Source organism: Rattus norvegicus, chromosome 10, assembly GCF_021556685.1.
Source record: "Rattus norvegicus strain SHRSP/BbbUtx chromosome 10, alternate assembly SHRSP_T2T, whole genome shotgun sequence".
NCBI lineage: Eukaryota > Metazoa > Chordata > Mammalia > Rodentia > Muridae > Rattus > Rattus norvegicus.
In genome coordinates, this window is record NC_141543.1 from 94,852,535 (window position 1) to 94,875,401 (window position 22,867).

The 22,867-nt window shown below is 49.4% G+C and overlaps 2 protein-coding genes across 3 annotated transcripts in view; one reads left to right on the forward strand and one right to left on the reverse strand.

Moving 5' to 3' along the window:
• The window catches only part of Lyzl6 (lysozyme-like 6), a 33,409-nt gene extending 13,101 nt beyond the window's left edge, over positions 1-20,308 (reverse strand). Inside the window, exon 1 of one of the 2 annotated variants that reach the window (XM_087570830.1) lies at positions 20,097-20,308. The gene's annotated coding sequence lies outside the window, so the exon portion shown is untranslated. The remainder of the gene's footprint in view (positions 1-20,096) is intronic. The other variant, XM_087570828.1, reaches the window with a different exon arrangement.
• Rprml (reprimo-like) lies at positions 2,769-3,773 on the forward strand. The gene has a single exon (NM_001109481.1). The coding sequence runs from the start codon at positions 2,966-2,968 to the stop codon at positions 3,317-3,319; it is 354 nt and encodes a 117-aa protein (NP_001102951.1). The 5' UTR covers positions 2,769-2,965; the 3' UTR covers positions 3,320-3,773.
• Positions 20,309-22,867: the final 2,559 nt, after the last annotated feature.

A 22,867-nucleotide genomic window follows, 5' to 3' on the forward strand; every position in this document is an offset into this window, starting at 1 on the left:
GAGAGCATGGCCATGGGAGGGCTGCTGGCAGGTTTCATTTTTCTTCCCTCTTCCATCTACCAGCTGTTTACATGCTAGCCCATTCTCCAAGTGTGGCCATGAGAAAAGTCAAGCAGCCCCACGGAAAGGCTACTGTGAGGGGAGGATTAAGGTTTCCTCCTGCCCACAGGCAACTAAGGAACTAAGGGAGTATGGTGGTTTGAATGGAAATGGCTCCCATGGGCTCATAGGGTGTGGCCTTTTGGAGAAGTGTGCCTGAGGAGAAGCTCAAACCAGGCCCTGTGGCTCACACTCTCTCTTCTTCCTGCCTGCTGATCCAGATGTAGAACTCTCAACTCCTCCTCCAGCACCTTGCCTGCCTGCAGGCCACCATGTTTCATGCCACAAGACAGTAATGGACTGAACCTCTGAACTATAAGCCGACTCCGAGTTGCTGTGTTCATGGTGTCTCTCCACAGCAATCGAAACCCTAACTAAGACAGAGAGATCTGGGAAGCCAGTCCTCTGCCCTCAGCCTAACTTATAGATGACTGTGACCTTAGCCAAGACCTGGAGTTCCATCTTGTGAGGGACTGTGCCAGAGCCTAGCTGCTCAGGTACTGGGAGGAAACCAGTGTCTGCTCCGTGTGAAGGGATCTGTGAGGCAGCCATTGAAAAAGGAATGCCTTTGCCTGTCAGGGTTCCCACAAAATTGAAGAGTACAGGAGCCAGGGAGAAGGCTCAGTCAGTAAAGCGTTTGCCACACAGGTGTGAGGACTTGAGCTTTGCACACCTGTAATTCTAGTGCTGAGGAGGTGAAGACTGGAGGCTCCCTAGAGCTTGAAGGTCAGGTAGTCTGGCTGGCTTAGTGACCTCCAGACTCAGCTGGAGACCCTGTTTCAGAACTAAGATAGAAGGGACTGGAGCTAAAGCTCCCTGAGAGAATGCTTACCTCACATATATGACACATGGGGTTCAACCCTTAGTCCTGAGGGGATCATGGGGAGGAGGTGGAGAAAAACACTCACCTTTGACCTACACACACACACACACACACACACACACACACACACACACACACACACAAACACATACATACCTGGGGGTGGGGGTGGAGTAAAAAGAGTTGATACACACCAAACTGGCCAATCTTGCCAGGACTCATGGTCCAGAGAAATAGTGGGTAATGACCTGGGTTTGGGTCAAACAGGTCCCCCATTTCTGAGCTAGAGGAGCCTGAGAGCCCAGGTCTACACAGGCAATAGCCAGACTTGTATGTGAAAATCAAACCTTAATACCTAGCAGCAGTCAGAAGGCTAAACACAGCCCCCGTAGTAACAAGCAGGCTTGAGTTTGGCAGGCAGCTAGCAGCTGACAGCGCCCCTAGTTTTGTCTCTAAATCCTGAAGGACACGATAGGGAAAGCAATATGTTCCCCCAAACTATGCCTACCTTTCGTTGAGCCCAAGTTATACTGTTCTGTACCCCACCCTCAGGCTTTCCTGCCTCTACTGCGAAGCTTCCTGCCCTGCCTGCCTTCAGTCAGCTAGACACAGGCAATTGGCTGACTCTTGTCCCAGCAAGATCTCAGGGAACAGCCTAGGCTTGTCCTCAGTTGGTGATTCCACGAGCTAGAGCTCTCTCCCTTCACACGACAGGTCAAAGGCAAACATCTCTCAACCCTCCTTTCACACCACGTTATCCAGAGGGATCTAGACTGAAGGGTAGGTGGGCCGGCAGCAAGGACTGAGAACTTAAGGACTAGAACATTGCCCCATGCGTGCTGCGCATACTCCCTGAAACAGGCGTTGTCCTGTTCTCCCTACTCACTCTCTACTCCCACCCTTTGCGGCCGACAGCTGGACTTCAGCTGGATAGAGTCAAGGACATGGGCTCCAAGTCCAGCTTAAGCCTCCCCCCGCCCCGCCTTAAGCTGAGCAGAATAATGAGCAAAGGACATATACGAGCATTTCTCTAAAGAAATTCTGCTGCCAAGAGTAAAGTACAGACTGTCCGGGCCAGATACTTGCAGTACAAAACAGCATGTACACTACAGAAGACAAGACACAACATTCCCGGACACAAATAGACAACCAGGAGGAGGTTGTACCTAGGTAATAACACTGACCTGCCCCCAGGCAGCAGTTTTAGAGGGTTTCCCCCACTTTTGCTGATCCATGCTAAGTGATCTACAATGACTGATTCTATAAAGTAAATCAAATAGAAACTCCCCCAGATGACTTAATTTTAATGAATATATGAAATAGGGGTGGCATATGGGGCCAAACACATGGTAAGAGGCAAAGAGCTTTCCTTGGCTGTGGCTTCAGCCAGGGGAAAGCTGAGAGGGTCCAGCAGAGACAATGTGGCACAGCCAAGACACCCAGAGTCAAGCCAGTTGGAGCCGGCAATGCCAGAGCCAAAGCTACCCATTCCTGCCCCGCCTTAAACATGAAGAAGGGCTCCAGACCGCCCCCAGCTACAGTTCTGAGAACAGACATCTTGGGGCAGCTTTCAGCCCAGAAACAGACAGCAACCATCCAGAGTGAGTCAACGTTATTTGGCCGGAGGGCAGGAGCTGCCTGGACGCTCTGACCCTTTCCAGCGGAGTTTGCGCAAACTGCACGCTGGGAGGGGTTCGTGTCCTCGCAGCTTGGGCGCCGCGAGTGGGTTGGGGAAGGGCGGGGCGGGGCGGAGCTCGGCGGTTGCCAGGGGCGGGGCGGCACGGCAGGCTAGGAGCTCCGTGGGCGATAGCCACGCACTGTTGGCTCTCTCCAGATCGCGCGCCGCCTGTTGCTCTCTGCTCCAGGCCGCCGGTTTCCGGGTGGGGAGGTAGGCGGACCGAAAGCGTGGGCGGCCTCCCGCCTTCCTCTCCTGCTGGCGCAAGGGTGATCCAGGGACCCCAAGGCGTCCCCGACAGCGCGGACGCCGCCAGCTCCCGGCGCGTCCTAGCCCGCGTATTCAGACCCCCCAGGCACCGCGCCGGGATGAACGTGAGCTTTCTGAACCACAGCGGCCTGGAAGAGGTGGGTGGTGACGCCCGAGCCACCCTGGGAAACCGCAGCCACGGGCTGGGCACGTGGCTAGACTGCTGCCCCGGCGGCGCACCGCTGACCGCCAGCGACGGGGTCCCCGCGGGACTGGCGCCCGACGAACGCAGCCTGTGGGTGTCGCGCGTGGCGCAGATCGCCGTGCTCTGCGTGCTGTCGCTCACCGTGGTCTTCGGCGTTTTCTTCCTGGGATGTAACCTGCTCATCAAGTCCGAGAGCATGATCAACTTTCTGATGCAGGAACGCAGGCCCTCCAAGGACGTGGGCGCCGCCATCCTGGGACTGTACTGAGCGCCGGCCGCCCTCGCCAGCGTCGGAGCACGGCGAGGAAGGGACCACGGAGCCTCTTTCTCAAGGCTTTGTCCGCTGCCTGCGATCAACGAAGTACCTCGCACCACCTGGTCCTGGACTCCTCAGGACTCCGCGGCGGTGGCGCGGGCGGTGCGCGAAGGGACTGTCACTCTGGACTCTTTCGTGTGCGCTCCAGCAGGGGCCAGGGACGCAGGGTTCTTCACAGGTTTTTTACAAAGAGAAGTTCGGGGCAGGGTGGGAGACACGGATAGGGAGATGTAATGCGAGGCTAAGGTTACTGCCGCGGGGATGTCGGGCGTTTTAGTGAGGGCCAGCTCCAAGGAGGGCTCAGGGAAGAGAGAAGCATCACTGAGATTTTGCATCTGATCTCGCATTGCGTCTGAAAAGAAATTTTGTAATAAAACCATGGCCGTCGGGCTTCCTGATACATTCTAACTGTGCCTGTGCGGGGTGTGTGTGTGTGTGTGTGTGTGTGTGTGTGTGTGTGTGTGTGTGTGTAGGGAGGGGAACGTGTCCTACTTCTGGCCCTATTTGGTTGACTTAAACTGTAGGGCAGACAGCGCTGAAGCTCCTTGGGGTCTCGGACCAAGAGGAGAGAGAAAGGAACTGTTTTATGTTTGGGTTTGGTTTGTTTATTGATTTCTTAGTTTTTCATTCAAGTTGTTTTTGTTGTCTTTTTTATTTTTTTCCCCTTCTTTCTACAAAGAACTGTTTTCTTCTACACCTACACCTACAGTGGAGGAAGCAGGTCCTTTGGGGCAGCCAGACACTTGGTGAGATTAATTGCTGGAAATTGAAATGGAAAAAGAAAGTGAACAGAATTGGGGGAGGGGATAAAAATAAATGTATCAGACAAATTCGTTTGGGTAGAGAGGGACTAGATCTAGTAAAATTCCAGCCTGAGCCCAGAAGCCCCATTTAATGGTTTATTTTGCCCCACTCCGATAGATGGTAGATGGATGGACTCAGAACAGACCCCTTAGTTCTGTCCTGGAAGGGGACTTGGATGTTTAAGATGAGGAAAATGACCTCCAAATGCAGTCGTCTTCTGAGTACTAGATCCTTCTGTTTAAAAATGCATCCTCCACTCCCTAATAACCTGAAACTAAGTTCTGGAGGGGACTTGGTGCTTACTGGACAAAAGGAAGGGAAGAGGGCCATCTGTCCAGGCCACCACAGGGAGAAATCCCTCTTCCCATAGGCTTTTTGACCTATGTGCACCCTCTTAGTGAGTCTTGGGCATAGAGTACTTGGAAAGGTTTCTGGGGAAACGGAGCTCAGGTCCCTCCCTCTCCTCTCCAACTGGGCGGAAATGAAGGAGGACTAAAAAGAGAATGGCTGGTGCCTTCTCTGGCTTTAGAATGGATAACAGAAGGAACCTTCTGTCTTTGGCACCAGTTAGATAGGAAAGGAGGCTGCGGTGGGGATGGGATATATCACATGTGGTGATTGAGTCTGAAGGATTTTGACTCGTCTCAGCTCCCATACAGCTCGGTAGCTTCGTCAACACTGAGACATGTCCTTCCCACCACCCTGCCATTCAGTCGTATACCCGGGGATTCATCCGTGGGCTGGACAGGTCAGTAAGGCCAGGTACTTCAGAGCCCTTGTTAAATATCTATGAGACAAGTCCCACAGCATGGACAGAACATTGGAGTGCCAGTGACTGGCTGGCATTATCTCGGGTAGTTTGATTGGGCGGGGAGGGTCTTGGAAGATGGGGAAACTTGGAAATGGACTCTTGACCCCTGGCATGAGTTGGCACAGGTGCCTGGAGTCTGGGCCACCTGCTGGCCTGGAGAATTTCACAGAGACCACCACAAAGAAGTCTCTTTAACTCCCAAAGGGCAGGAGACAGGGGAGGGGGTGGGAGCTTGGGAAGGAACAAGGGCTTCAGATGTCTGCCTGGCCAGGTTCCAGTGAACACTGAGAACTTCCTGCAGCAAAGCGCCCTGCTGCTAGTGTGACGGAGGGGAGGTGGTCCACGAGTTCAGTTTCTTGAATTTGCCGACAAAGGAGAACTTTAGTGCAGAAGTCTTTCGGGTCCATGATCATTGTTAACAAAGACCTGTCTGAGAAGTATGAATGTTTTGTTTTTGAGTCAAAAACTCTAAGGTCTCCCTGTATGACCCAAGATGGCCTCGACTTACAATCTTCCTTCCTCGGTCTCCTGTGCTCTGGATTCACATGCACACACCAACAGCCTAGGCTTACCATGAATGTCCCACTGTCCATTTCAAACTGTTCGAGCATTCATTCACAGGCAAATATGCATAGGTGCTTGTTTGCACATGCAGGTATATGCAAAGGCCAGGAAGAAATGGCAGCAGGCACTGGTTCTGGGGAGGGGAGGAGGAGCAGACACATTTGTAATTCTTACTTCTGCAGCCTAGGAGGGATGGAGTGGTATTGACTGCTACGTAAATCTCAGACAAGAGGAGGAAGACAGGATCAAGTTAGGTAGAACCCAGTGAGGCATGACGCTCCAGGAAAAAGGTGACCCGTGATCAGAATGTTGAGCCCTGGGACTTTGGATGAAAACACTTCCTGTGTCTACAACCCTTGTGCAGTATGTATTCTCCCTGTGAGACTGGCTTAGGACTCAGTGGCCAAATCTCAGAAGGTCCCAGATCCAGCATGGAGAAATTCACGACCCTGTTCTGTGGTATCCTCACTGTTCTGTTTCCTGGCTCTGTGACTTCAACAAAGTAGCTCAACCTTTCTGTGCCTCCGTTTCATCTACACAGTAAGACCCAGAGGTCCTATAACATGCATGTGAGGTAGTCAATACAGGGCCTGGCACTTAAGAGACAGTCAGCAAAGAAAATTGCCAGCACTGTGGTTATCTCTGTTGAATGTATGAACTCTTTTCCCAGTAAAATGGAATTGCCTCTGAAATGAGAACCCTGGACAGAAAGATAATATTAATTCACACTTAGACCTCATTTTGATGTTTTCAAAGTAACAACAAGGGGTTGGGGATTTAGCTCAGTGGTAGAGCGCTTGCCTAGGAAGCGCAAGGCCCTGGGTTCGGTCCCCAGCTCCGAAAAATAGAACCAAAAAAAAAAAAAAAAAAAAAAACAAAAACAAAAAAACAAAGTAACAACAAAGTGGGAGCACTTTGTTAAGTATCTCATTGGTAAAGCACTGGGTTTTGTTAACATTTCCATTTTACAGATGATGAAATTAGGGCCCAAAGAAGCTGCCTGAGTAAACACCGAATAAAGACCTTGCAGAGTAAGACAAGACATCACCTCAGTTGCTGTTATGGGAGAGGAAACTGGGGTTGGCTTTAATGGACTTCTTCATGTTCACTCTCTCTGTTAGCATCTACAACTAATCTACTGTAGGTCTAGTCCTGGGCCAGGGACCTGCAAGAGCCCAGTCCCAGTCTTCCCATCCCTGAGGCATCAGCAATGGTCCTGGGGTAGAGCAGCTAGAACTCAGTCTTGTCTTCTATTCCTTGCTAGATGTAACATCATCTACAAGATGAACCTGGAGCAGAGGACGGTTGGGAATGCTAACACCCACACCCCCACTCCTTCCCCAGCTGCAGAGGGTGCAAAGCCCTGGGCTGCACGGAGCCCCACCCTCCTGCGATCCCCACCCTCCCGTGATCCCAGCACCACAGCAGACCATCAGTCACCTGGAGTGTCAGAACTGGTTTCCGTAGGAAAGGAGAGAGAGCAAAAGAGGCCTATGTCTGTTCCCAGTTGCCTCACTGCCCTACAGGGGGTTCTTTGCTGAGCAGAACTGGGGGTGGGGTGGTACACCACCACCACCGTTTGTTCCAGGCTGCCATTCAACCAACCATGTGCTCCCAGCAGCTCTTCCTGGAGTCCTTTTCTGCCCCCGCTTAGCTTGTCTTCACCCGGAGCCAGGATCCATGCAGGAGCATCCTCCCATTCTAGCTAGAACAGGAAGCAAAAATAAGAAGAGGAGGAGGGAAAAGGAAAGGGATGAGGAGAGAGTGTGATGGGGGGGGGGAGCTGAGAGAAGATGGGATGGAGAAGAAGGCAAAGAATAGAGAAATATGGCGGAGGGGGAGCGAGAGGCTCGGCAGGATCCTAAGGTCTCCTCCTCTGTGCCATCTTCAGGATTCTACACATGGGATGGCCAACCACAGCCACTTCCAAATCTGCTGTAAATAGAGAGGCAAAGCAGCAGCATTAAGGGGGTTAATTGAGGTGGTCCCACCCCTACCTGTGTCCTCTGCCAACCACACAGCTTCCTTGTGATGGTGACCCTTCCTCAAAGCCAAGGCCTGGGCCCCACTCCTCTATACTCCATAAAGTATCATCCCTAGTTGGGGAGGAAGTTACCACAAAGGGTGTAGTTCAGGCCATAGAACATAAATAAATAAATATATGAGCATTCAATAAAATCAAGGAAATGGGTGGACAGTAGGTAGATGTACACCAAGGCACAGGGCGTGAAGAGGCAAGCCTCGGGCTTCCTGGCTGACAGAAAAAGCCCTCGGCCCCTCAAGCTTCAGGTCCCTCATCTCTAAGAATATTAGCTGGCCAAGTGGTCGGGAAGTCGAATGAGAATGTCTGAAAGCACTCAGTAGTGCAGTGAACTATGCAAAAAGAATTATCTCGAAGTGTTTGTGCATCTCGGCCCTGGTCTGTATGAGGCTCAATGCCAGCGCAGGATGCAGGCAGTCACGGTGGCAGGAGACACTGAATCACAGAGCCCCGTAGCCATGTTAGGTCCTCGGACGCCAGCTTAGACCAGGAGGTAGAATCCGTGGACTTTATACTTGGTCCATTTTTCCTCATACAATGATCCCGTTTGAGTTTTCACATTTATAGCAGCAGCAACAACAACAACAGAAGGGAGAAAGGGCAAAAAAGCAGTCCCAGCCTGTCTTCCAGAAAGAATCACTATGAACCCTTTGCTGTAGCTGCTTTTGTAGGAATCAAAACAGCAAAACTTGGACTTTTTAATTAAAAAAAAAAAAAAAGAAAGTTCTTGTAGCATTCATGCCATTTTGAACATTTGAACTGTTTTGAGGCGCGTGGCTGTTTTCACTTAGCAATACACAGTGACAGGTTCGTTTGGGAACTAGCATCACCTACACGATAGGTTTTTGTTATGCACATAACACCCTTTAGCTAACTAGTCCCCTGCAGTTGGGTGTCGCCCTGTTTCCAGGTGGGTGGAAAGGCCCCAGCTGTGCGCCACCCCACCTTGGAAGTAAGTGAACTTAGAGAACGCTTAACTGGAGCATTCATGCCCAAGCATCTCTTCCGTTGCTTTCTTGGGATGCAGGAAAAGTCTTTAGGCTCTTGGATGGCATCTGCAACCACTCACTGAGTCCCATCTATTAGCCAAACTTTTAATTTTCACAGTAACCTTAGATGTTTAGATGTTGGCATTCACAGACAGACACTATGCACGCTCAAACAAAACAAATAAACAAAACACCAGGTCTGGCCAAGCAACGGCAGAGCTAGGATCTGGTGTCTTCGTCTTGGCCCCTACATGCTGTGTCTTTTGCTCCACTGTATCTCTATAACCATCTATAACCGAGACTGGCCCAGGAAGGGAGCAGAGAGATGCGATCTAGAGCCACGGGGTACAGCAGGCTTGGGGAAAGTAGCACGCTCCTATCTTACCATGACTCTAGAACTCAGAGTCTTAGGTCAGGCCACAGGGCAGCACCCCTCTCTCTGGTTCTTAGTCACTCATCTGCAAACCTCTTTCAGTATCTGTGTCCCATAAACAATTCTCCTTAAGCACTACCCACCGAACACACTTCTTATGGAATTGATTGTCAGAACGCAGTTTCTGCCTATCAGGACAGAGCTTGGTCATAGCTCACCTATGGCTGTCCAAGTAGCTGTGACCCTCTGCAGGGTGTGGTTAAAATAGAGGAACCTGAAGGCCAGGGACAGAGGAAAGGGGAAGAAGCATCTGGATGGTAGACACCTCCTTTCTGGACACTCACCATGTAGCCCACTAGCTACAGGATTACTCCAAAGTGGGGCACAGGGGCAAATTCAGCAGGAAGGACACTGATGTGTTCTGGGAAGGTGGCAGTCAGGGGTCCCAGGTTTTTCTCTCCTCCTCACAGCACATCTCCCTGGCACAGACAACCACAAGCCTTTGTCATAAGCCGAGCACTAGGGGAACACACGGAAAGAGGGGCTCTTTGTATCCATGTGTAGATTTACAGGGCTCTAAGACCAGGGGAGGTTTTAATAGATATGAAATGGTGGAGCTCCCTCAAAAAGCACCAGGGACCTTTCCTCTGGGCCCTGGGCCCTGAGTATCTTCAAATGTACCTGTTATGCTCCTGGCTTGCAGATTTATATAATTAGAGATTCCACCTCAAAAAAAGGTGATTTTTTTTGCATTAATTTGGGGTATGGTATATGTATAGGCATTCGCATGTATACACACCAGGGGGTGAAAAACTCTAATGAATTGCCATGGAGATAAAACTTAGGATGAAGTTGCCATAGTAACAGAAATGTTTTTGAAAGGCCACATCACCTTAGTGAAGTAAGGAGCTCCTGTCAAGAATTTGCTGTTAGAAGCCAAATCACAGACCTTCCCATCAGGGCCGGGTGCTTGCTCGCTCACTCTCTATCTCTCTATCTCTCTATCTCTATCTCTATCTCTATCTCTATCTCTATCTCTATCTCTATCTCTATCTCTATCTCTATCTCTATCTCTATCTCTATCTCTATCTCTCTATTTCCTGTTTCTCCTGATCACTCCCAAGAGCACGAGATTTTTATCTAGGAAACTGATTAAAGTTCTGGCCAGTGAGAAGGCAGGGAAGACTCTGTTGATTTGGCGTATGGCGTCGGGCAAGTTGTTTCTCTCCTTTCCTGAGTCTCCTCTCATGCAAAACGATGAGGCCAGACACATGGAACCCTGTGTTCTTCAGAAGGTCTGCTCGCCTGCGGAGGGCCCAGCCTCCCACCTATGCCCTAAATCCGGTCTCCTACAAAGCCGAACGGCTGCGCTGTCCGTGGTCCTGAAATCTCACAAGCTGAACACCTTGCCCAAGGCCTATTCTCAATGGAGTGATGTTAGCACCAGCCATGCTGGGCTCAGTGCATTCCAATCAGAGGCCCTGGGATTCAGAGAACCCCAGGGGAGAGATCTGGTGATGCATCGTAGCCTGACAATCTCTCTCAGGAGCAGTTAGGGGTCACGGCCCCCACCCCCACCCTTATCTATGAAACTTGAATAAGAGTCCAGAAGTTCACCTAGCTATGGGGAGAGGAGGACGCCCCCCCCCCAAAAAAAAACCCCTCAGTCTTTCTCCTTTGCATGAAGCTCAGCTTTTCCACTGGTAACAGCAGACAGAGATCAAGACGCACCCCCTGTCAGGGACACATGCTCACTTCCACTAAAAGAGAAGCAGGTCTCGGACGCAGCATCTGCATGTTCTCAAGCCACAGCTGAGCGCTGATTGCCGCTTGTTATGAAACATGCTGAAATCACAATAGCTATGTCCCCACCTAATTACTTGACCATCTCTCCATAGTCTACTTCCCTCCTCCAGAACACAGGATGAGAAAAGAAAGACGGGGGGGGGGGCATAGGAATTTGCTTGGGACATCAAGCATTTTCACCTCTTAATGTCCCCACCTGCCCACATAATGCAATGTGTGGGAGTGTGGAGCCCACAACTCGGAAACCCTCTACGTAAGCCCAGCTTCTACCCTGGACATCTCGTTCTTCCTGAGTCCTCATTTGGAAAATGGAAATCCGTTACACATACTTTAACTGATGTTTTAAGTAGTTGGAAGATTAAGCAGGGGTAGGGGGAGTCGGGGAGATGTTTAGCAAGCCCAGGGTCTGGCAACATTGAAAGTAACTGTTTGGTTAGTTTTAGCTGGGCTACAAACTGGCCCCAAAGCTTTAAATCCATGGTTCTGTGGGTCAGATGGACCTAGGTAGGCACTCCTGATGCAGCAGATGTCAGCTTGTGACTGAGGCGTCCAGAGGTGACACACGGACTACAGTGTCTGTTTCTGGCACATTAATGGGGACAGCCAGGAGGGTGAGTGTAGCAGGGCGGATGGGCTCTTTCTTCTCCTCAGTCCCATGCCATTGCCTTCTCCAGTCTTCGTGGGAGGAGAGCTGAACTTAGGACTGGGCAGATTTCTCCACCAAAACCAGAAGTTTCTAGACCTTCAGAATTGGCACAGAACTGGCATCTTTTCTCCTTCAACAGAGCTTATGTATTACTACTAAGTCACTAATCGAGTCCAGATCCACAGTGGGAGGAGACGGCACAAGAACATGAGGACCTGGAAGTGTGGCTCATTATGGGGTAGCATTTGAAATAAACACTTACGTAGATTAAGAAGTATTCTTGTTACTGGAATTTAAGGGAGGGTCCATTCCCTTATCCCATATTTTTTAGAAATACCTCTGGAGGTTGGAAGCATGCTCAGTGGATATTTATTGTGCACCTATGAGGACCATAGCTGGATCTTTGGCACACACACAGAAGCCAGAGGCAGGGGTTTGGTGGCCCACCTGTGACCCCAGTACTTGAGAAACAGAAATGGATCCCAAGGGGCAAGCTGTCTAGCTAGGTGGTCGGAACCAGCAGGCTCTGGATCCAAGCCAGAGACCCTGCCTAAGGGAAGAAGTAGAGTCATCAATGGAGACATATGATGCCAGCCTCTGGCGTCCACGTGCAGAAACATACAGGTGCACCACCCCACACACATGAAGAAGCTTGGATTTGCTGACTAGAGAAATTCAAACTCATGTGAGCACCATTCCAGCTACCACCCTAAGCTAGTCAAACCGCTCTTCCCCCCTCATCACCCTGCAATGGGCTTTGTGTACGGCAGGCACTAAATGCAAGTTGCCTTTTCTGTTAATGGTATGCGAACGCTTCTAGATCTGCACGGTTTTTCTTTGTGTGCGTTCCCTTCAGCCCATTCGATCCCCTTGCGAATTTCCCGTGTTTTCCATTTTGGCACAGCGTGTCGCCGAATGTTATGAATATATCACCTTGTTATTTGGATTTTCCTTAATCGTGTTAGTGTATATATTTGGATCCATTTAATATGGTGAGCTTTTTAAAAAAAAAACATAAGCAACAACAACAACCCATTTTGGTTACTTTTCTCCTTTTTCTCATGCCCTCTATTGGCTTGGAAATTAAACACATTGTCTTGATTCTTTTAGCAGTCACCTTTCAAGTTTTGACAGCTTCATTTTTGGAAAAGTCGTAAGTTAGTTTCTACCTTCTCATATAAATTATATCTATATTACATATAATACAGACATATATTAAAATGTTATTTGGAAGCAAGGGCTCACATCATACAGGGTGTTATCAAATTTACGTACAACATAGTTCAGGTGACCTTGATAAAATGTTCAAATTCCGATTACCTCCTCCATAGACAAAATTGAGTTTATTGTTTGTTGTGTTTTTCAGGCATAGTTGCAAACTATGTAGCCCAGGCTAACCTCCAACTTGTCATCTTCCTCTGTCAGCCTCCTGAATGCTAGGATTAGTTACTCATCACTGTGTCTGGCTATCATGTTATTTTTGTCTCATTTTATCCCTAGCTTCAAAAAAAAAAAAAACTGTCTCCAAAGTATTCACTAGAAACATATCTTTTTAGTCCTATTTTAGATTTACTGTAAAATTAACTTTTGGGGCTGTTTGCTGGCTAGTTTTATGTCAACTTGACATAAGCTAGAGTCATCTGGAAGGAGGGAACTTCAATCAAAAAATGCTTCCATAAGACCAGGCTGTGGGCAAGCCTGTAGGGCATTTTCTTAATTAGTGATTGATGGGGAGAACTCAACCTGTTGTGGGTGGAGCCAACCCTGGGTTGGTGGTTCTGGGTCCTCTAAGAAAGCAGGCTGAGCTAGCCCTGAGAGTAAGCCAGTAAGCAGCAAACCCCTGTGGCCTCTGCATCAGCTCCTGCCTCCAGGTTCCTGCCCCCATGTGGGTTCCTGCCCTGACTTCCTTCAATAATGAACAAGGATGTAAAGTCATAAGTTAAATGAACCCTTTCCTCTTGGACTTGCTTTTGGTTGTGGTGTTTTATCACAGCAATAGTAACCCAGCTAGGACACGGTGTGTGGAACTATGAATTTTAACAGCTACTTAGAGTGCCTGGAAAGACCTCCTGGTGCAGCCTCTTTGTGGTCCAGCCTTTCATTCTTCTCCTTGGCTTCCAATGAGCACTCATCTATTCTCTGCCTCTGTCCCTGTGGCTTGCCTTCTCTGGATGTCAAATAAACGGGATCATACAACTCAATCCGGTTTCTCATTGTTTAATGCACCCAGTGTTATTTCATCTGTCAGGAACACATTTCTTTTCATGGCAGAATGGGTACTACCACATCAGATGGGTTATTAAACCACAGGTCTGATTTGGGTGGGTTGAGATGCGGTCTCCCTGTGCTGCTCAGGCTACTCAAGGGATTGCTTTGCCTCAGGATCCTGAGTGATGGAAGTGAGTCTACGACCATGCTGAGCCATCCCCTAAGTTTTAAAATTTGAACTCTTATTTTTGTCTATGGCTGAGGCATATTTGGGTTGTATTCAGTTTTGGGTGACTATGAATAAACCCAACATAAATATTCATGTATAGATATTTATACATGTGTGATTCAAAGTTATCATTTCGCTTGGGCAAATACCTAGAGGTGAGGCTGCTGGGTCACGTATGAAGCATAAGCTTGCCCATATGAAGAACTGCAGACTACTTTCCATAGCGACTGCTTAACGCACTCACATTCTCACCAGCAGTGAGAGCTGCTCGGGTCACCGTGCACCCTCTTTGTTCCTGATATCACCTGAGCTCATACTTATTATGCGCGTGTGCAGTGGTGCCACACCTTGGACTGGATACATAATGAATGATGGTGTTATACGTCTTTGCAGGTGTTGGTTTTGCTCCTTTCTAATGTTGAAATGTCTTCCCTCACATCACTGAGCCATGAGATTCAGCAGCAGTAGCAGAAGGGGCAGAGGGCATGTGTGCACCATGATACATGTGTGCACCATGATACATGTGTGCACCATGATACATGTGTGCACCATGATACATGTGTGCACCATGATACATGTGTGCACCATGATACATGTGTGCGCCATGAAACATGTGTGCACCATGATACATGTGTGCACCATGATACATGTGTGTACCATGATACATGTGTGCACCATGATACATGTGTACACTATGATACGTGTGTGCACCATGATATATGTGTGCACCATGATACATGTGTGCACCATGATACGTGTGTGCACCAGGATACGTGTGTGCACCATGATACATGTGTGCACCAGGATACATGTGGAGATCTGGGCATAGCTTTCTGGAGGCAATTCTCTCCTTGTACCCTGTTGTGGCAGGCTTTCTCTTATTGTTTCTGCTGTGCTGAATACCCCAGGCTCACTGGCCTGGACCCTTCTAGGTGATTCTTCTCTTTCAATCTCTCGTATCACTGTAGAAGTGCCAGGGTTACCAATACACATGGTTACATACAGCTTCAATTTTTTTTAGACTATGCATTCTGGGGATCAAACTCAGGTCATCAGGTTTGCTCAGCAAGTGTTTTTACCTATCAAATCATCTCTCCAATCCCTGGACCTGGATCTTTCCGGCGACATGATTTTGGAAGATGCATTTCTGATTAGCCATCATTGAGTTTGGTCAGCGTGAGGAATCAGGCCTGAGAGGCTGACCGCTTCTAGACATCCTGATCCACGTGGATTTCTCTGTCCTTCTGTTGAAGACAGACATGGGCTGTGGTAGCCATTCTGAAGCCCACTCTGAGGAGTCTACCTAAGTGATCAGCCTCCTTTCCTCCGATGGCCTCTCTCACACACCTGTCTCTTCCTACTCAGAAGAGGAAGTAATTCATCTGTGAGAGTGGGAAGAAAGGCTATGGAGATGGGAAGTAGACAAAAATGAGAAGGATGTTTTGATTTGGAGAGAGAGATTCTGAGAGAAAGAGCCCTGAATAGGAAACTTGCTAATGCCAATGGTCTGACTTAGCTCCTTCTCGCCATAAGTCAGAGTAAGGTATTGCTGGCCAGAGGGCTCAGTATGGCCCGTCATGGGTGCTTCATGCAGTGAAGGGTGATTGCATGAATGAGACACTTAAGAGTGTCTCATTGTAAGAATCTGAGCGTGGTTTTCTTTCAAAAAATCTTCCAATTGCTAGTAAGACACAGTGGAACGTTTTCCTTGCTGTGGAAAGAGTCAACTTGCTTTTTCTTTTCTTCATGCCCCAAAGGAATATTTAAACAAAGCCCCCACTCCCCTTTCCCTAGGGACACTAAAGCAAACTGAACTCTAGGATCAGAAAAAGAGCCAGTGGTCTATGGCACTACCGGGCCAAGGAAAACCAGAAGACCGTGTGTGTGTGTGTGTGTGTGTGTGTGTGTGTGTGTGTGTGTGTGTGTGTGTGTAGGGTCCAGTGAGGGCTACATTTACCTCATTCTGAAAGGAAAATAGAATGCTTTTCCATTTTGGAGCCAAACTTCTCTTTAAAACTAAAATAAACATCAGCGATTACATATAACCGCCTGCCTGGGAGCTTACTCTACCAGGCTAACCATCTGCTTGCTGGTAGGAAGCAGATGCCGCTTCAGCCACTAAGCCGCCCCCCTCCACCTGGGCCGTCTCCCTGGTTCCTCTCTGACCACAGTTGAGTTGAGGTTCCCGCCACACTCCTTACGCTGATTGTTTTTTTTGTTTTTTTTTTTTTTTAGTTCTTTTTTTTTCCGGAGCTGGGGACCGCTTACGCTGATTCTTGCCCACCTGTCTCTCCCTGGTGAAGACAGCCCTAGTGTGGCTCACCTTGTCCGGCTGTTTCGTTGTACAGACACCTCTGTCTGCCCTGAAGTCTACCTTTATTGCAAATCAAAACAAAACCAACCAACCAGCCAACCAACCAAACTAACAATACAACCCACTTCCTGTCTCTTGCTGTTAACCCAGCTTTGGAACAGATCTTGGAAGTAGGTCACATACCTAACTGTGGGGGAAACTGAGAGGGATCACACAGGGAGTGTTAGACAGAGCTGGTTAGAACTCAGTTCTCCCCCACCCCAGCAGAGGCGAGCCTTTGGCAGGCTCCAGTTTTCAAGCAGACTCAAGTTAGCCAAGGTCTTTGAGGTTCATCCTCAGCCCACCCTAACACCCCTAGAGGCCAGGGAGAACTCTCACATGCCAAGTGGGCTGTGGGACGGGTGACTTCTATGCCTAGTCCACGTGTTCCCGGAGTGTGCCTCACGTGGGCCTCCCAGTTGCTCGTCCTTTGCCGACCCTTACTTCTGGCCTAAGCTGGCTCTGGAATGACTTGGGTCTTGCCACCAGCCCAGCCTTCCTTCCATTTAAGGATAAAAGGAAGCTATTCTCTGAGCCCCACACACATCTCCCACCCCCGTAGTCTTCCTTGCTAGCTCCTGCTGTTGCGACTGTCAGGAGTGGAGTTTTGGGTAATTGTTGCTATGGAAATCTAGTCTTGAATTATTGTACAACTGTGCCCCATCTCTCTCCTTATTTAGTATGGAATAAGGATACCTAAAAACGCTTCGTGATTCTCCCTCATTCTCCAGATTGCTTAACCTGGGCCAAAGCCTCGGGGCGTCCTGCTCTCCACTCATCTCCAAGCTTCTTGGTTGGTTACGGACAGATAGAGTTCTGGGCAACTGAAGTTCCTGCTCTCTGTGGGACAACCCAAAGGAAATGACCTCCGGCACAATTGGCTCCTAGGTGATCGACCTCATGGCTCCCCATCCGACCAGTCACAAAGCCTGTGTAAAAATCAAGCCCCAATACCTCCTGTCCCCATAGATTGCGCTGTCCGGACAAGCAGCTCAGCTGTCTCCCTTCATGCTCTTCCTCCCACGTGCAGATGTCTGGGTCATCAGCACTATCTTTATCATGTCTCTCTCCTGTCCGAGGTCTGGCCATCTTGCCATCAACTATTCCGCTAAATACAGATTCCAACTGTAGTCAGTTTCCTCCGCTCCCCTGCACAGCTGGCCCCTGCACCCTCTGGGACTCAGTCCTCATTCCCTTTGCTTTCTGCTCTTGGTGACTCAGAAAAGCTCACTCATGTCTGGTGGGCACTCGGACCCTCCTCACACTTGCCACCTTAATGTAGGCTAAACTTCCTTCCTACAGGGCTTCTCTTGGCTCTGTGAAAACTCCTTACCTCCTGGAAGACATTCTTTTAGCATTCTTTCTCCATGACACTCATGGTGTAGCTGCTGTTGTAAAGATTTTGGTCTTTTGGAAAGAGACAGGGGTCAGAAACGAGGTGCACCTTCTCCCAGTGACTTATGAACTACACAGGGTATTCCCATCCAGCAGAAGCCATAGGCCACAAACACACAGGGGCCTCCTCTCATAAGTCTACCATGGTCTTACAAGCTTCCCAATAAGGGGATCCATTGTCACACAACAGTCAAAAGACAAGAGACAGAGAAAAGTCCTATAAGCAGATTCCTGGGAGCTGGAAAGATGGCTCAGTAGGCAAAGGCCCCAACTACCAAGGCTGATGGCCTGAGTTCAATCTCTGGGACCCACAGGGTGGAAGGGGAAGGCTGACTTTTGCAAGTTTCCCTAACACATATATACTCTCTGTCTCTCTCTGTCTGTCTCTGTCTCTGTCTGTCTCTGTCTCTCTGTCTCTGTCTCTCTCTGTCTCTCTGTCTCTGTCTCTGTCTCTCTCTGTCTCTGTCTCTCTCTGTCTCTGTCTCTCTCTCTGTCTCTCTCTGTCTCTGTCTCTCTCTCTGTCTCTCTCTGTCTCTGTCTCTCTCTCTGTCTCTCTCTGTCTCTGTCTCTCCCTGTCTCTGTCTCTGTCTGTCTCTGTCTCTCTCTCTCTCTCTCTCTGAAAATGTAAAAAAAAAAAAAAAAAAAAAAACCAAACAAACTGTAATTGTTAAACGGAATCCTAGCCATATGTGTGTGTGGGGTGGGGGGTTGCACATATTGCTGGCCAGGAGGGACAGGGCCTGAGTTTGAATATTGTTATTATCATTGGATCACGAATTCTGACTTACAGATAGTTCTTAAGGGCTGTTGATCATCTTCCTCTAAATTGGAAAATGGTCCTTTATGCTAATTATTCACTCTTTCTCTCTTCTCCCCCAACTGAAGACTTTTAGTCCAGTCTCCATATTTTCTTATCTGGCCATTGAGAAGGAGACAGATTGAGTGTCCAGTCTGAAGTGAGTAGAAGCAGCAGCTGGACCCCAATCCAATAGGCCCACCCTACACACAGGGACTCCCTAGTCTGAAGGTAAAGACACTCCAAATGCTGCAGTCTAGAGAGGTCTCCACTCACTGGTGGGGTGAAACTTGGGGGGAAGACACACACAGTGCTCAAATGGTTCGTGGAACTAGGTACAGCCAGCTTGAGCTTCGAAAAAGAGTAAGCCATCACTGGGGATGTAGCCCAGTGGAAGAGCATCTGCCTAGGATGTGTAAGGTCCTGGGCTAGGTCCAGCAGCCCAGGAGAAAAGTCAGAGCTAAAGAATCACAAAGACAGGATGGTGGAGTCAGGTGTGATGTGGCCGGTTCCCCAGAGGTGTGAATGCTGAAGGGGAGGGTTTGGTAGAGACAAGGCTGGCCCATGCACTGTTTCGGGGACCTACTCAGATAACTAACAAGTCTGTTCTTATTTGGCCTACTCTGTATGTAATACAAAGTCTTCAAGCTCTTGCTGGACCTTGATGATGAATCTGGGCACTTGAAGAACAATGTATGGCCTTTCACCCCTGCCCTTGGCATTTCCTTGTACGGATTTGGGTCTTAGTGCACAGGATCCAGGTCTTGTGGAGGTTTCCATTCAAGAGTCTCTCACTGTGAGGAAGAAACCCAGTGCGGGCCTGCTGAAGTAGGAACAGGAAATGCCAACTCTCCGCGCTGGGACAGCCCAAGCCTCTGGTGTGGCCGGACGCACAGGTGTTGAGTGATATGCACACTCTCTCCCCCTCGCTCTGGCTCCAGCACTGCCCCTGGTGAGCTTCACAGTCAGGTAGCCTCTTACTTGACTGCAACTAAACCACTCAGGCTGAAGTGTCATGGGCCCGAGAGGCATCAGTTAAGGTGAGGGTGGAAGAGACCATGCCGATTGAGTCTGTTCCCAGTTGTCTTTTCCAGAAACTTCCGTCCATGTCTTAATGACCAGAACTAAGGGACATGACAATTCCTAGCTGTAATCATCTCCAACTGTTCTGTTAAATAAGTGCCACAGGGGGGGGATCGAGAATTGTCAGAGAGCCGTAAGTGTCCACAGGAATGCCAGGGGAAATTCTCTTTGGCTCTACACGGTCACGTGGTCATCTTTAAATCAACATTTATGACCTGTCACTTGCTTGGCCAGATTCTTATCGTTGGGGGAGGAGGAGGAGGCAACTCTAGCTGGCCTATGGAATAGAATTTCCATAAGAAAGAGACTTGTATGCTGGGCAGGTAAACAACATATGCTCACTAGAAGAATTTTTCAGCAGAGAAAGAAAACACACTAAAAAAAAAAAAAACAAACTTCAGAAAAATAAATAGCTTCAGGGATCTTCCCCCCTCCCTGGCACAATATACCATAAGGCAAGTCATGTTACAGGGACTAAATATAGCCACTGTGAGAAGACAGAGGGGAAATTATTTAGACAGGAAGACTTCTGGTGGGAGGGAACTTGTAGCTGGGTTGTGAAGGAGGTGCTGTATAGAGGGGGAGGGCAGCGTGGCAGAAACAATACGCAGAAGCCAGGAAATGGGGTTACCTGAGGCTCGAGAGAGGGGTGGTGGTCCCTGAACAGCTCCACACACGGAGCTAATTCTCATCTCCGAAGGTATCAGGCCATTTCTTTTCCCATTGGGTCTGTAACTGGCTTTGCAGTGGCTCTGGTTAGCAGCACTCTTATGACTGGGGACATTGAGCAGGGGACAGGGAAGATCTTAATGCTGAGCTCCAGAAGACAGGAGGGACCTGGCTGCAACTCGGAGAGCAGAGAACCCCTGGGAACAGGTTCCTAATCCAATTAAGAAGCAATCATGTGGACGTTCCCAAAGGCTGGCCAGTTACCAGGCACCTCCCAGGAGACTCTATCTGGCGGCTTGACAGATCACTGCTAAACCTGGGCTCTGGAGCTGTAGGCTGGCACGGCGGCTGGGCGAGGAGCCCAGGCTCAGACAGCTGGGGTGGGAATCTTTTAAGGATGAACAGGATGGGTAAGGCGCTTGTTGTTGTCATGGAAACCAACTCTGGGTAGATGAGACATGCCCCAGTGGAGAGAAAACCACCCACTGCTAAGCTTCACTGTGGGCGGCCAGCAGGCACCTCCAAGACCTGCTGCTCTGGCCAGTTTAGGGACTGTGTCCATCTCTGTCTTCCTCCTGGGGACACCCCAGTCTGGCCATGAGAGTGAGAACTTAAACCAGTTCCTGAGGGGTCTGGAGAGATGCTTTGAAACCAGAAAAACAAAATCTTTGGCATGGCTCCTACTTCCCTTAGTTAGCTGTGTGGAGCAGGAATACTGCACAGGGCTGGTGTGTAGGAACTGTGGCTAGGACGAGGGTCCCAGGCCCAGGCTCAGATGAGATGTTCAAGGCAGTAGGATAAAGTGGCAGGAGCCGTGAATGCCAAATACGTGGCCTTCTCTCCACTTCCAGCTCTGCCACCCCGAGCAGGCTGGGTGGCCCTTGACCAGTTGTCTTTCCCCCAGAAGTTTCCTTTCAATTACACTGATCCTGTTCTTAAGATTTAGAACTGGATGTTTTTGGTCTAATCCGGTCTCACATCTTGGCCCTCAAAAGTATCCCACCCCTGCACAGGGGACCCTCAAAGCATCAGGTCTGGGCTCTCTCTCAGGGCAGCTGCTGGGGTAGCCCCTTTCTGCTGGTCTTCGCAAAGCTCGGGGGATTCGATCTCACACAGGGAGGTTCCTCAAGCTCACAGCTACCCTGATTGCCTGTGGAGATGGGCCTAATAAGCAGCCTGTTGTAATTCTGCTTCCATTTTCAATAGGTGTTATTTTAATTGGGCCTTTCCCTGGGACAGACATGAAGGAAACAGCAATTTGCAGCACAGGCCTTTGGCTCTGGGACTGAGCACACACTTAGCAGTTTCCATTCTCTGTGCCCCCTCTCCTCCTCTAGTCCCCTCTCCTCTCCTTTTCCCTCCCCTGGCCTTGCTGCTCACTTGCTCTCAGCATTTCCCCAAGTAGTGGCCTCCTGTCCACCCTACACAGAGCAGCAGAGAACACGGGCTATGGTCCAGGAGGAAGAAAAACAATCCAAAAATCCTGCAAGGGGGCCACAGTTAGGAAAGAGGGCGCCTGTGGACTCTGAGGTATTGAGAAGGCAACAACTAAAAAAAGAACCTCAAGTTTCTGTAGTAAGAAAGTGAGGGACTGGAGAGACAGCCCAGTGGTTTAGGGCACTTTCTGCTCTAGAGGACCACAGTAGTCCAAATGAGAAATGGGTGGTTGGGAGCCTGACTGCCACAGTTGGGCAGGTAGGGCAGAATGTCTTCCAAATTCTCAGGCCAGATCGTGAGATGTACAGATCCTGTCTAGTTCTTGCTTTCAGGTGCCCTCCCTTGGATCCTGGGCCCATGCTGTGAGGAAGCTCTGGCCACATGCATGAGTGTGCTGGTGTCGGCTTGGCAGCTCCAGCACAGGGCTCGGGCTGACAGCAAGCACCACTCAGGTGGAGAGCATCCTGAGGACTTTCCTCTGTAGCTCTGGGATCGTCCAGCTGACGCTTCGGATGTCATAGAAGAGTGACACGCTATACTAACCATGTCTTGTTCTATAGGAACTGTGAGGTGCAGCCCTGAGTGCTGGGTCCTGCAAGTTTGTAGTGGTTTTTATCCCGCTCGCACTCTGAATCCACACCCTTGAACTTGACTGTCAACATGAATCACCTAGGGGACAGAACTCTGAGTATGTCTGTCAGGGTGTTTGCAGAGAGACTTCACCTGACTGTAGGTGGTAGCGGTCCCGGAAGAGACTGAATAAAAGGGAGAAAGGGAGTTGTGCACCACAGTTTATCTGCCTCATGGCTGCCAACAGTGTGGCCTTCTCCACCATGATGGACTGAGCCGTAAATTCACTGGGAGCCAAAACAAACTTTCTTTTTATAGGTTGCTTTGCCAAGTATCTTGTCCCAGCAAGGAGAAAAGTGACTCAAACAGCAGATTATGATTCCGGTCTGGCCTTTCCATCACAGCTCATCCCTCCTTCATTCTCTCTCCAGAGTTCCACGGCTTACAGGGAGCCCAAGGTAGCCCAAGCCTGCCTCAGTGACATTACTAAGTCTTAAAGCAACCGACCCCATAAGCTTCCTGAGATCCACAAGTCCCTGCTGCTCCAGATGCTGCTTGAGTAGGGATTTCCAGTACTGACCACCTGGGTTGTCATCAGATTCTTGTCTCAACGTGTGTGTGTGTGTGTGTGTGTGTGTGTCTGTGTGTGTCTGTCTGTCTGTCTGTGTGTGTCTGTGTGTGTCTGTCTGTGTGTGTCTGTGTCTGTGTGTCTGTGTGTGTGTGTAT